General features: G+C 46.8%; 1 protein-coding gene across 1 annotated transcript; it reads left to right on the top strand.

Moving 5' to 3' along the window:
• Nucleotides 1–1,850: 1,850 nt before the first annotated feature.
• On the top strand, nucleotides 1,851–12,276 carry LOC115251845 (ATP-binding cassette sub-family F member 1-like). The gene is given in 21 exon segments (XM_029845517.1): nucleotides 1,851–2,043; nucleotides 4,098–4,144; nucleotides 4,254–4,325; nucleotides 4,580–4,703; nucleotides 4,781–4,812; nucleotides 4,884–4,955; nucleotides 5,085–5,135; nucleotides 5,444–5,461; nucleotides 6,765–6,941; nucleotides 7,163–7,263; nucleotides 8,320–8,371; nucleotides 8,373–8,406; nucleotides 8,484–8,623; nucleotides 9,010–9,158; nucleotides 9,241–9,324; nucleotides 10,481–10,605; nucleotides 10,738–10,850; nucleotides 11,168–11,339; nucleotides 11,602–11,676; nucleotides 11,986–12,056; nucleotides 12,132–12,276. Coding segments are annotated over 21 exon segments (1,836 nt in total). The 5' UTR covers nucleotides 1,851–1,982; the 3' UTR covers nucleotides 12,198–12,276.
• The last annotated feature ends 224 nt before the right edge of the window (nucleotides 12,277–12,500 follow it).

Here is a 12,500-nt window from a genome sequence, read left to right as displayed (position 1 = left end):
TTTTGTCGTGATTTGGTGAAAGTCTTGTAAAAGTGTGATGATATTTCCAGTAGGACAGAAAGAGCTTGTTCAACATGGTTGGACAATGGAGGACGCAGGGGACACCAGTGTTGCAGCTGGTGAGGTGGAGACGCTCAAGGAGGGCTGAGCGAGCGTATAGCTATTAACATAACGTTCATACTAAGAGGACTCTGTGCATCCCAGGCTGGTAGCATTGACATATATAACGGTGTCCTGCATAGAGCCCAAAATCTGCCGCCAAATCTCTTCTCAAGAGGAAGCTGAGCCGGTCAGACCTCATCAGTGCACCGCCATTATCGATAAAGGTGTGCAGCAACACATTTGATTTATATGGACAACGCAGGACGCCTTTCCTATTGCACCCGCGCTGAGCATCGATCCAGCCCCTGCTGGCCAAAGGGTGGTACTGCACATATGGTGTCAGTCGCCTGCTTCCATGGTGAAATAAATAAATGGTTGAGGCTAACACAAGTGGACTCTCCTCTCCTCTCCTCTCCTCTCCTCTCCTCTCCTCTCCTCTCCTCTCCTCTCCTCTCCTCTCCTCTCCTCTCCTCTCCTCGCCTCTCCCTCTCCTCTCCTCTCCTGTCCTGTCCTCTCCTCTCCTCTCCTCTCCTCTCCTCTCCTCTCCTGTCCTCTCCTCTCCCCACCTCTCCCCTCCCACCTCTCCTCTCCTCTCCTCCTCTCCTCTTCCCTCCCCTCCTCTCCTCTCCTCTCCTGTCCTCTCCTCCTCTCCTCTCCTCTCCTCTCCTCTTCCCTCCTCTCCTCTCCTCTCCTCTCCTCTCCTCTCCTCTCCTCTCCTCTCCTCTCCTCTCCTCTCCTCTCCGCTCTCTCCTCTCCTCTCCTGTCCTGTCCTCTCCTCTTCCTCTCCTCTCCTCTCTCTCCTCTCCTCTCCTCTCCTCTCCTCTCCTCTCCTCTCCTCTCCTCCTCTCCTCCTCTCCTCTCCTCCTCTCCTCTCCTCCTCTCCTGTCCTCCTCTCCTCTGCTCTCCTCTCCTCTCCTCTCCTCTCCTCTCCTCTCCTCTCCTCTCCTCTCCTCCTCTCCTTCCCTCCCTCCCCTCCTCCTCCTCTCCTCTCCTCTCCTCTCCTCTCCTCTCCTCTCCTCTCCTCTCCCTCCTCTCCTCTCCTCTCCCTCCCCTCCCCCCCTCTCCCCCCCTCCCCTCCCCTCCCCACCTCTCTCTCCTGTCCTCTCCTCCTCCCTCTCCTCTCCTCTCCTCTCCTCTCCTCTCCTCTTCCCTCCCCACCTCTCCTCCTCTCCTCTCCTCTCCTCTTCTGTCCTCTCCTCCTCTCCTCTCCTCTCCTCTCCTCTCCTCTCCTCCCCTCTCCTCTCCTCTCCTCTCCTCTCCCTCCTCTCCTCCTCCTCTCCTCTCCTCTCCTCTCCTCCCTCCCTCCCCCCTCTCCTCTCCTCTCCTCTCCTCTCCTCTCCTCCTCCTCCTCTCCTCTCCTCTCCTCCCCTCTCCTCCTCCCCCTCTCCTCCTCTCCTCTCCTCTCCTCTCCTCTCCTCTCCTCTCCTCTCCCTCCTCCTCCTCTCCCCTCCTCTCCTCTCCTCTCCTCTCCTCTCCTCCTCTCCCTCCTCTCCTCTCCTCTCCTCTCCTCTCCTCTCCTCCTCTCTCCTCTCCTCTCCCTCTCCTCTCCTCTCCTCTCTCTCCCCCTCCTCTCTCCTCCTCTCCTCTCCTCTCCTCTCCTCTCCTCTCCTCTCCTCTCCTCTCCTCTCCTCTCCTCTCCTCCTCCTCTCCTCTCCTATCTTAGCCCACCATACTCAGCTTTAGCTGTGATTTAAGTGAACACTGGGGCCCTCGCCGTTAGGCGGCGGTGTTTCCCTCTCTATGAAAAGCAACAATAAACGAAGAAGAAAGGCCACAGCATCGCCTGACGTGTGGAAGATACAATCTGTCTACTCTGCTTCACATCAAGAGGCTTTTGCGACGTTTTATCAAGAATATAATTTCATATTTAAAACAGCAGGATGCCGAAAAAAAACACCGACGAAGTGGAGTGGGTGGATAACGAGGTCGCCCCGTCATCTGGTAGGACAATATTCCTGTTTTGAGACCTGGTTAGAGTTAGGGTCATAATAATAGAGGAAGGTCGTGTTAATATTTATACCAAGGAATAATAATTCATAATTAGTTCTTTCGTTTTTGTCTTTTGTCTTTTTTTTTTTACATCAGAGTGCGTTCCACAAAGTGATACACTGGCTAAAACATACAACATTAACCGCTTGTAATATTACTACTGTGGTGTTACAATATTGTATTTAAGCAACTGACTTATTACTAGTTCATGAAACTATTACTTGTGAAACTTTGCTGGATTTTATGGGACGCAGAAACGTGCGAAAATCAGGCTGAGGCCGATTGATCTTTTAAGGGTGTCCTTTTAGAGAGAAACGTCAGGAAATATCAGATTGTTCTGTTCAGATCACTTGTTTGTCGGTGAATTCGCTTCAGAATTTCACGTTAAACGTTCTTTGGCGCATGGTAAAGTATGTCCCGCTCTTCTTCTGTGCGCCTGTTGTCAACAATATAGTAGTGAAGTACCGCCATCTACAGGTGAGGAGGGGGTACTGGGACTCTTTGCTGGGATACTAAATGATACAGTAATTGGTACAAAAGTATTTGTTGGTAATAAAAGCCTCCTGTATGGCGCAGCTAGTCACATGTGGTTCCTGGGTGTTTTTTGGATCTGTCAGGTCAGGTAATTGGCTGGACCATTCATTTTCCAGTCCAGCTGGGTTTCCTTGGCTGTGTGTTAGGGATCCTTGTTTTGCTCAAATGTCCAGCCTCATCATCTTCTTGGTAGATGGAGGTGCCGTTTGGGTTCACCAGTGAGTGTCTAATTCCAGGTCTGGTAACGGAATTCTCTTAGCTCCACAGTCCTGCTATCTTGGTGGTAATTGGAAAATGAAAGATCTCAAATCTAGACTTCAGGTGCACATTGATGGACCACATATGAGCATGAAACCAGTTGTCAATACAGATTTGGCAAGCCTGTGTTACCCACAAAGTTTTGTTTTTTATGTATACAGGGAATATTGGCGTACAGACCCTGGATCTCAATAAATTAAATATTTTGTTGGAATCTGATCTGAACTGAACTCTTTAGTTAATGTGACTTTTTGGGAACAGAACCTGAGGTGCAGCTCCAGTGGTGGGGCAGCTGTTTACTTGTGTTGTTACCCTGCTTTCAGCCGCCGCCTGCTCTTCCTCCTCTCCCCCTCTTCCCCTGCTCTTCCTCCTCCTCTCCCCTCTCTTCCTGCTCTTCCTCTTCATTATCTTCCTACTTTTCCTCCTCCACCTTCCCCCATTCTTCCTCCTCTCCTCTCCTCCTTTCCTCTTTCTCCCCCCTCTTCCCACCTATTCCTCTGCTTCCTCATCCTATCCTCCTCTTCATCCTCTTCCCCTATTCTTCCTCATCATCTTCCTCCTTGTCATCTCTACAGTGTTCCTCCTCTTCATCTTCCTCCTCCTCCTCCACCCCTCTCCTCTGTGGGTGGCTCACTGCTTCATTGTGTAGACATGTTTTTAGTATCACGGTTGGCGTCTCCTCTGTGAGCTGGTTGATCACAGTAATAACCACAGTGGGAATTCTTCAAAGGGTGCTTATGTCTGCCTGTGTTAAGTGATGAATTACCCATAAATGTTGATGTGAAACTTTGAATTCTTTTGCTTTTTCTTTTGTGTCAGACAAGTGGGCCATTTGAAACATACCTGGCATGTTTTGACGGCTTACCTGATGATCACCGATCCAGATGTATGGGTCAACTTTAATTTTTTTTAAAATGGGTCAACCTGAAAAGGCTTTGTACAGTATTAACCTAACAGATGTATATCGCCACCTAGTGTTGAAGCGAAGGAAACCTTCCGCCCTTCTCTGTCGCATGTAAACTGGGACAAGTTTGTTGTCTAATTTTGAGAGTAGCTGCAGTAGGTTGCACGTGTGACAGTGTCCATCAGCTGATACACAGGTGTCAGTACCCGCGAGCCTCGAAACCCGTCTGGCGTTTCAAACAGGTTACCTACCTGTCTGACACAGAAGAAACAAATATTATTGGAATGTTCTGCTTTCTTTTTCCCAACAGAAAAAATGGTGAAAAAGGGAAGAAGAGATAAAAAGGGCAAAAAAAGTGTGAGTAGTTACAATAGTACGTTTGAATATTTTGCCAGCTATTAATTTTGTGATCAAATGCTTTTATTGTTCCATGATGGGATTTCACTGTGGGAATGTGTGTTTCCAGTTCTTCGAAGAACTTGCCACAGAGACGGACCCCGGAAAGCCAACTGAGGTGAAAGATCCACAAGGAAAACAGGTAATCTACTTTCTGACGGCTTTGAAGCGACTGGAGGCTCATTTTCCATCACCTCTTTGAGCTTCAGAAGAATATGTGCTTAAAACTTACATTAAAAAATCTAAACAGCAAAATGCTGTCAGTTCCAACGAATAATAAGTGGAAATTGTGTGGTGTGTGTGTGTGTGTGTGGGGGGGTGTGTGTGTGCCCGTGCTCTCATCCACTCCTGGAAGACTCAGGGTGGTGGCTTAATATTCTTATTTTCCCACATCAGAAAAAGAAGAAAGAGCGTCGGAAAGGGAAGAACGAAGACGCTGATGAGGATGAGGATGACGAAGACCACATGCTGAGACTCCAAAAGCTTTCATTGCAAGCAAGTGATGAGGAAGATGAGTCAGGTGGGACATTCAGGGTTTACACTCAGTTTCTTCTCAAAACTCTTGTCTCAGTGATGAATTTGATGTTTTCCCCACAGTGGCCATCCCCAACAAAGGAAGCAAGAAAAAGGTGTGGAGCGCTTTGCTGCCTCCTTCGGGTGCTTTCCTGCCTCACATTTGTAAAACGTGTCCGTCTTTCAGGTTCAAAACAAGTTTGCGGCACTCATCCAGAACCAGAGTGACGGGGAGGAGGCAGACCTGCCAGAGCCAAAGGTGTGGTGGCGAGAGGAGATGATCGATCAGGATCAGAGAGATCAGGATCTGCTCAAACACTGATGCCTATCACTAACATCTGGAAGGAGTCACATCCACTGTTTGTGCTTGTGTGTCTTGCTTTTACAGGAGGACAAAAAGGATGTGAAAAGGGGTGCTCATAAGTCCAAAAAACCATCGGTAGGCCTGTTTCCCTCCACTATATTTCCTTAAAATGCAGGTTGGCGGCAGAGATCATTTTACTGATGACAAGGGAGTAGAAGAAGGTTAAATTTGGATGTTTACCCTGCAGTTAAATCAATTTCTTTTTAAGAAATCAGTAAAAAGTGAAGCTGAATTGGTCTCTAAGGAGAATTCCTTAGAGGGTGATAATATCAGGGCCGAGATCTGCAAGTGTGCGAACATATTTAAATGTATTTATTTCAGCTCTGTCCACTGAAATGTTGGTGTTCTATTAGCTGAATAAACTTTCCTTTTTTCTTTGATAGAAAGAAAAATCTGAGTCCGTACAGTGACGAAGACAGAAAGATGATGATGAGGATGGTGATATCATGATGGTCTGCATTTTCCTTCGTAAACAGGACTCCTCTTTCTTTTTTCTGAATGATTTTGTGACCTTCTCTTTCTTTCTGACTGAAACGAAAAGAGCGCTGAGGATGCTATTGCTGAACAAGCCAAGAAGGAGGAAGAAGATCCATTTCATAACCTCAGCAAAAAGAAAAAAGAAGAAAAAGAAACAGGTAAATACTCTAAAAAATTGAGGAGTGCAGCGGACCTCACACACGAGGATTGTTTAAATCTCAAGAGATATTTTTATTGAAAAAATCAGGCTTTAACAGTTTTGATGGCGTAGCACATACGTAAAGATTCTGTCCCCCCGCCCATCTGGAATCTGCACCTCCGAACCAGAAACCTCATGTGACCTAATAAAAAGGAAGAAGAAAATGGTAAAAAAAACCCACCAGGCAACATGGGAGAGGACAGGTTTGGGACTGTTTTTAAAGTCAGTGTTGTTCTTGCCTTCTGAGCCTCCTGACTGGCCCCATTCGGTTCCTCCTCACAGTTGACCGAGTCCTGACTCGTGAAGACTGTTGGTGGTTAATTTAAAGTACGAGCTGATTACCCAGATAAATTCACTCTCAACACAACTCGGAGCACAGGATGCCGTCGGTGGTCTGGAGGGGGAAGATCGGGACAAATAGAGCCTGATTACCGGTGTGAGGAGGGTTTTAAACAGACATTTTAGCTCAGAGAACGGGGTGTCCCCGTGGTCCAAAGGTTGTTAGTTCATTTCTATCCAGTTCCAGTCCATCTGGAACATCAAACAGGGTAGAGAAACTGTAAAATATGCAAATCTTGACAGTCAAGTCAAGTAAATGATTGGTTATTCCTGATGAGCATGTGGCACCCCAGTGTTAAAGCTTCTGGGGGCACCAGAGAAATCCAGTCCATGTCCCCTTCACCTTTGCCAGCAGTAGGGCCTGAAAGCCGTGGTAACATCGTGGCTGTGGCCCCTACGTGTGCACTCGGCTTCTGTTCAGGGGCACAACGGGTCCCATTATCCTGGAACCCATTGTCCTGTCCTAACCCTCCCTCACAATACCGCTAGCTAGCAACTTTCAGGTGGCTGTTGGAGGGACACTCTGTGTGCTGTTGTGGTGTGATGACGTGGACTCGGGACATTTCAGACCCAAATCGCGTCACTTCCTTTCTTCGATCTCTGGGAAATGCAAAGGTTCAGGAAGAAATGATGCAGACAGTTTCTCCAGAAGAGGAACCTGCTCCCAAATGCTGCTGTTCTGGGTCTAGTCGGAGGATGCTGTGGATCGGTGCCCACTGTTGCTCGTGTCTCTTTCCTCACAGATGGAGTATGAGCGGCAGCTCGCCAGCGTTCGTGCTCAGAATGCTCTGGAAGGAGATTTCTCCATTTCTCAAGCCGAGTTATCCTCCCGACAGGCCATGTTGGAGAATGCCTCCGATATTAAGGTACACATCCCAGGATGCTGTTTACGTCAACATTTGATGAATGTGATAAATGCAGAACTCAGATAAATCTGTAGGTTTCTGGAGTCAGGTCAATGCACCCTCAACAGTCTAATTCTAGAAACTGAAGTGATGTCATGAAAGCTGAGCATTTTAGATTTGACCCACCTTTAGCATGATAATGCATTCGTCATTGTAAAGTAAGTTACATTTGTGTTTTTTAGCTGGAAAGATTCAGCATATCTGCTCATGGCAAGGAGCTTTTTGTCAATGCTGACCTTCTGATTGTCGCAGGAAGAAGATACGGTTTAGTTGGACCTAATGGGTATGTTTCTTTTAACCAATAAGATGAAAGTTTCGTTAATTAATAAATGCATGTGTGAGTGATGGGGAGTTTTTGGAGACTACTGGGATTAATGATCATATCCCCACATACACTCACTGGCCACTTTATGAGGGCACCATATGGAAACATTCCTCAGAGTTTCTGCTCCATGTTGACGTGAGAGCATCACTCAGAGTCTCCTGTTCCACCACATCCCAGAGCTGCTCTACTGGACAGATCTGGGGACTGTGAAGGCCCCTGGAGGACAGTCAGCTCACCCTCATGGTCCAGAAACCAGTTTGAGATAATCTGATCTTGGTGACGGGGTGCAGCAGCCTGCTGGAAGTAGCCATCAGGAGATGGTCCAATGTGGTCCTACAGAGATGGAGATGGCCAGCAACAATCCTCAGGAAGGCTGCAGTGTGTCAATGATGCTCAGCTGCTACTGAGGGGCCCAAAACGGGCCAAGATGATGTTCCCCCATCATTGCACCAGAACAGGATGGATCCATGCTGTTGCATTGTTTACACCATTTTCTGAGCCAATCATCTCATCTTCTCCAATGTGATGCTGGTTTGAACTTCAGCAGGTTGTTTTGACCACATCTACGAGCCTAAATGAGTTGAATTGCAACTATGTATCTGATTAGCTCTTTGTGTTACCATGAAACTGAACAGGTGAGATGATGAAGCAGCTGGGGGGGGGGTATTCAAAGGGCTCATTTAGGCACTGTGGGGTGATAAATGTGGGTCTCCATCTTGACTAATGATGCAGCCAAAGAGACTAATAAATATCATCCATTTCCTCTGATATAACTGACAACCCCATCTGACCTTAAAGGTGAAAGTGGACTGAAAGCTTTCAGCCTGATCTGCTCGCTGGTGCTCGAGATCTTTGGCACCATTACTGTAACCACTGAGGCCTCATTAGAGACCCAGCTGAGTCAATCTCCTCATCCTGGGTTTGCATTAGGGTCATCAGCCTGTCTTTGCACTCATAGATTAATAAAGTAATATATTGTGCCCCTGTTCTTTGTACTGTTGGTTGTGTTTTCAGCAAAGGAAAGACAACATTACTGAAACACATAGCCAACAGAGCCCTGAGCATCCCCCCCCAACATCGATGTTCTCCTGTGTGAGCAGGGTGAGTGAGCTCTGAAGGCATTTCTCTGCCTATGCTCTGGTCACACGCTGCCTCTGACGAGTGCATGTGTTTGTTAGAGGTGGTTGCTGATGACACCCCAGCTGTGCAGGCTGTTCTGAAGGCAGACACACGCCGGCTGAAGCTTCTGGAGGACGAGAGACGGCTCCAGGCCCGTCTAGACAAAGGAGAGGACAATGTTTCTGAGGAGCTGGAGAAGGTGCGTATCTTGGTGTTCTTGAAGTAATTCCTGGGACTCAAACCTTTCCAGTTTTTATTAAAAGAAGCACATCCGGCACAATCCGGTCAGGTCGGCTTGTCCCATAGAAACAGACGACCAGTTTTTCACAGGTAGACTGCAGCCATGTTCTCACACACAGCATCAGCTTGATTGGCCATTTATGGCGACAAAACTAACATTGGTTTCATTCTTCTCTGGAAAAGGGGTCCAATTTATTTCAAGAACACATCTAAAAATAACAAGATTCACCCAAAGTCAACAATATACCGCTGCGAAACAGTGCTGTACAGGATAGAATTCTATACATGTTGGCCACTTATGGTTCACCCTGGCTCTGGAAATAGCTCTTTGTTTCTATTTTCAAGGTTTATGAAGAGCTGGCAGCAATTGGAGCTGCAGCTGCTGAGGCAAAAGCAAGAAGGATCTTAGCTGGTCTATCTTTTACCCCTGAGATGCAGAACCGACCCACTAAAAGGTTCTCTGGAGGCTGGAGAATGAGGGTCTCTCTCGCCAGGTACAAAAAGGAATATTCCACCAATGATTTTGGCCTGACACGTGCACATCTTTTCATTAAAGCTTGTCTTTTATATCCACAGAGCCTTGTTTATGGAACCCACTTTACTCATGCTGGATGAACCAACCAACCACTTGGACCTGAATGCTGTGATCTGGCTCAACAAGTACGACCCATCTTTATCTGACTTTAGAAACGAGCTCTTAGGATTGGACTGCAATGTGATTGGGATGTGAAGTGTGCCCATCAATAGGTACACAATCATGTCATTCTCCTCGCTGTGGAATTAGGATGATGGTCATTTGGTAATATAACAGCTGTGGTGGTAAAATTAACAAGATATCACTGCTGGACATCACGTCTGACAGCTGCGTTTCTCTACAATAGACCGCCTCCCTCCCGGTAGCCATGGAAACACTGTTTCCACATATAGTGTGTCCCACTAGCCTCTGTGCCTCTCAGGTGTCATCAGGAGGATCCCTGTGAGGTCCCTCACTGATATCTTCTCCTCCGTTGCGTTCGGCCTGATAGTCACACACATATTTGTGCACGCGAGTGTTCGCGTTTAGCCACTGGAACTCATTTGACTGTATCTGGCTGACCTCTGTAAGCATAGTAGAAGACTGCCCAGTCTAATCTACCTCATTTGCTTCTTTTCCACCTTTGAATTGGTTTACTTGACCTGTTGACCGGTGGCATTCTGTTATCTGGGGGAGATCACCTTCTAAGGAAGCACACTATCCACACATTCATCTTCATCTGTGAAAAGTAGAGAGGAACTCAAACCAGAACCCCTCCATCCCCTGACTCTACCCAGAAATCCTAAAAAAATAAACAGAACCTGTGACAGAAGTCGGCCCTGCTGGAGTCCAGCATGCAACGGGAACAGGTCTGACATCTGCCAGCGATGCGGACCAAGCTCCTGCTCCGGAACAGCACTTAGCAGAGGGATGTGGTCAGATGCCTCCTCCAAGTCCTCAAAAGACATGTGGACTGGTTCTGCGAACCACTAGAAAGCAGATTAATGGTTAAATGGGGAGAAATCCAGGGGGTTTCTGATTCCTCCTGATCTGGATCTGTTAAAGATCATGACGCTGTTTACGTCCGAGTAATCTGAACCCACCTCAAAGTTGTGACCTGCTGCTTGTTGCTTTTCCTGGTGATGCTACATAGTGAGGAGCAGAATACACATTTCATTTGCAAAGTGAGGACATTTGGCCTGATACAAACGTGTATCTCATATTGCAGCTTCTGATATGCATCTTAGATTGAGAATGAGCCACGTCACAGCTGCTTGTCTCCTCTCCTCCTCCTCCTCTCAGCTACCTTCAAGGCTGGAAGAAGACGTTGCTCATAGTTTCTCATGACCAAAGCTTCCTGGATGAAGTGTGTACTGACATCATCCATTTGGACAACCAGAAGCTGTACTATTACAGGGGAAACTACTGTAAGTACTTTTCAGGTGGACACGGTTCCTCTGCCATTAGAATGGACCAGTGTTAATGTTGTCTAATCTATAATCTAAACAAACAGGCGACGTTGCATTTACTCTCTTTCACATTTGTTTCTTTGTTTGAAGTGACGTTCAAGAAGATGTATGTTCAGAAGCAAAAAGAAATGCAGAAACAATATGACAAGCAGGAGAAAAAGCTTAAAGACCTGAAGGCTGGTGGCAAGTCCACAAAACAGGCTGTGAGATTCACACACACTCACACACACAGACACACACAAAAGTTTCTATTTTGTCTTAAAACATATCCTGACTCTCCCAGTTCTGACTGAACACTGCTGGGGGTTGGGCTGCAGTTTGCAGATGATACTGGGAACACTGGCCACAGATTTCAGCTCTTTATATGGTTGTTTCCCTCTATAGGAAACAGAGAGTAAAATATGCAACTTGGGGAAAAGAATGTGGGCAAATTCAAAACACACACATTCATTTAACCCTTGTGTGAATCAAATATTTACTTGTGTGTGTTGACATGGCAACATAATTTGTTTCCATTCAGGAGAAGCAAACTAAGGATGCTCTAACCAGAAAGCAGCAGAAGGGGAGGAAAAAAGGCCAGGAGGAGGAAAGCCAGGATGCCCAGGAGCTGCTGAAGAGGCCAAGAGAGTACACTGTCAAGTTTACCTTTCCCAACCCACCTCCACTCTCGCCGCCCGTACTGGGCCTCCACAGTAAGAAGCTACAGGTCTTAGAGCCACAGATACATGTGCAAACCTCACTGATTGGGTTAAAGAAACAGTATTGAGGATATGTCCTGACCACGACATCCCTATTCTGATCTCATTTTGGCTATGTTGGTCATTATTCTCATCACAGCCATCGATTGAGCCCTATTTCACCTGTTGTCATGGTTCAAAAGTGCTTTGGCTTTTACGGCAGCAGTTGTCGAGTAAAACCATGAAAAGTTTGTTTCTGCCTATGCTTCCTGTCCAGGTGTTGACTTTGACTACGACAGGCAGAAGCCTCTTTTCAAAAATGTGGACTTTGGCATCGATATGGAGTCTAGAAGTGAGTGTGTCCCTTTAAAATTCCATCATCAGCGCCTGAAGTAAACAGGGGGCCCTAACTGAGCAGCGTTTGAGGGCCCCTTGTATCAGACTTTAGCAGACAATGGTTCATCTTTGCAGTGTTTATTAGCATGATTGACTAGCATGCTAACGTAACCATTTCCCAAGTTCTGTTGTTTCATACCCTCTCACTGGATTTTTCTGTGATAATAATAATAATAATGGTGATGATGATGATGATGATGAAGAGCGAAACAGAAATAATGTAGCACCTGCCACAAATCAGTCCCACTTTGTCTCTGTCCTCTAGTTTGCATAGTTGGACCAAATGGAGTTGGCAAGAGCACCTTACTGCTGCTGCTGACTGGGAAATTAAATCCTGTGAGTGTGAAGAGATTTCAAAAGAACATTAACGCCTCCTGATGTTTCTTTTATTGACTGGATCTTTCTTTTTAGACCAAAGGAGAGATGCGAAAAAATCACCGTCTGGTGAGTAGCACACAAATGTTGCTTGGGGGATAAATCCAGACCAGTGGGAGGAGTCGATAAAGGCTGGGGGGGGGTGCTCTATGCATTTGGAGTGCAGCACAAGAGAGAGTTGGTTTACTAAAGGCAGCTGCTCGAAAGATCGAGCAGCATCAAGCATCAGCTGACCTCCAGACGGTTTGTTCCAGATGTGGCTCAGTGGTTCAGCACATCTGCCATCAGTGGTCTGCTGAGTTTTCCCTGGAATAAGCTGCTCTTTGAGCAGAGTCGGTGTCTGGACATCAATCGTCTCAACTCTTAACGACTTTTATTGTGTCTCTGGTCCTGCTCTGCCTGCAA

The sequence above is a fragment of the Takifugu rubripes genome, chromosome 12 (genome assembly GCF_901000725.2).
Source record: "Takifugu rubripes chromosome 12, fTakRub1.2, whole genome shotgun sequence".
Classification (NCBI taxonomy): domain Eukaryota; kingdom Metazoa; phylum Chordata; class Actinopteri; order Tetraodontiformes; family Tetraodontidae; genus Takifugu; species Takifugu rubripes.
This window is presented reverse-complemented; position numbering and strand designations above follow the sequence as displayed.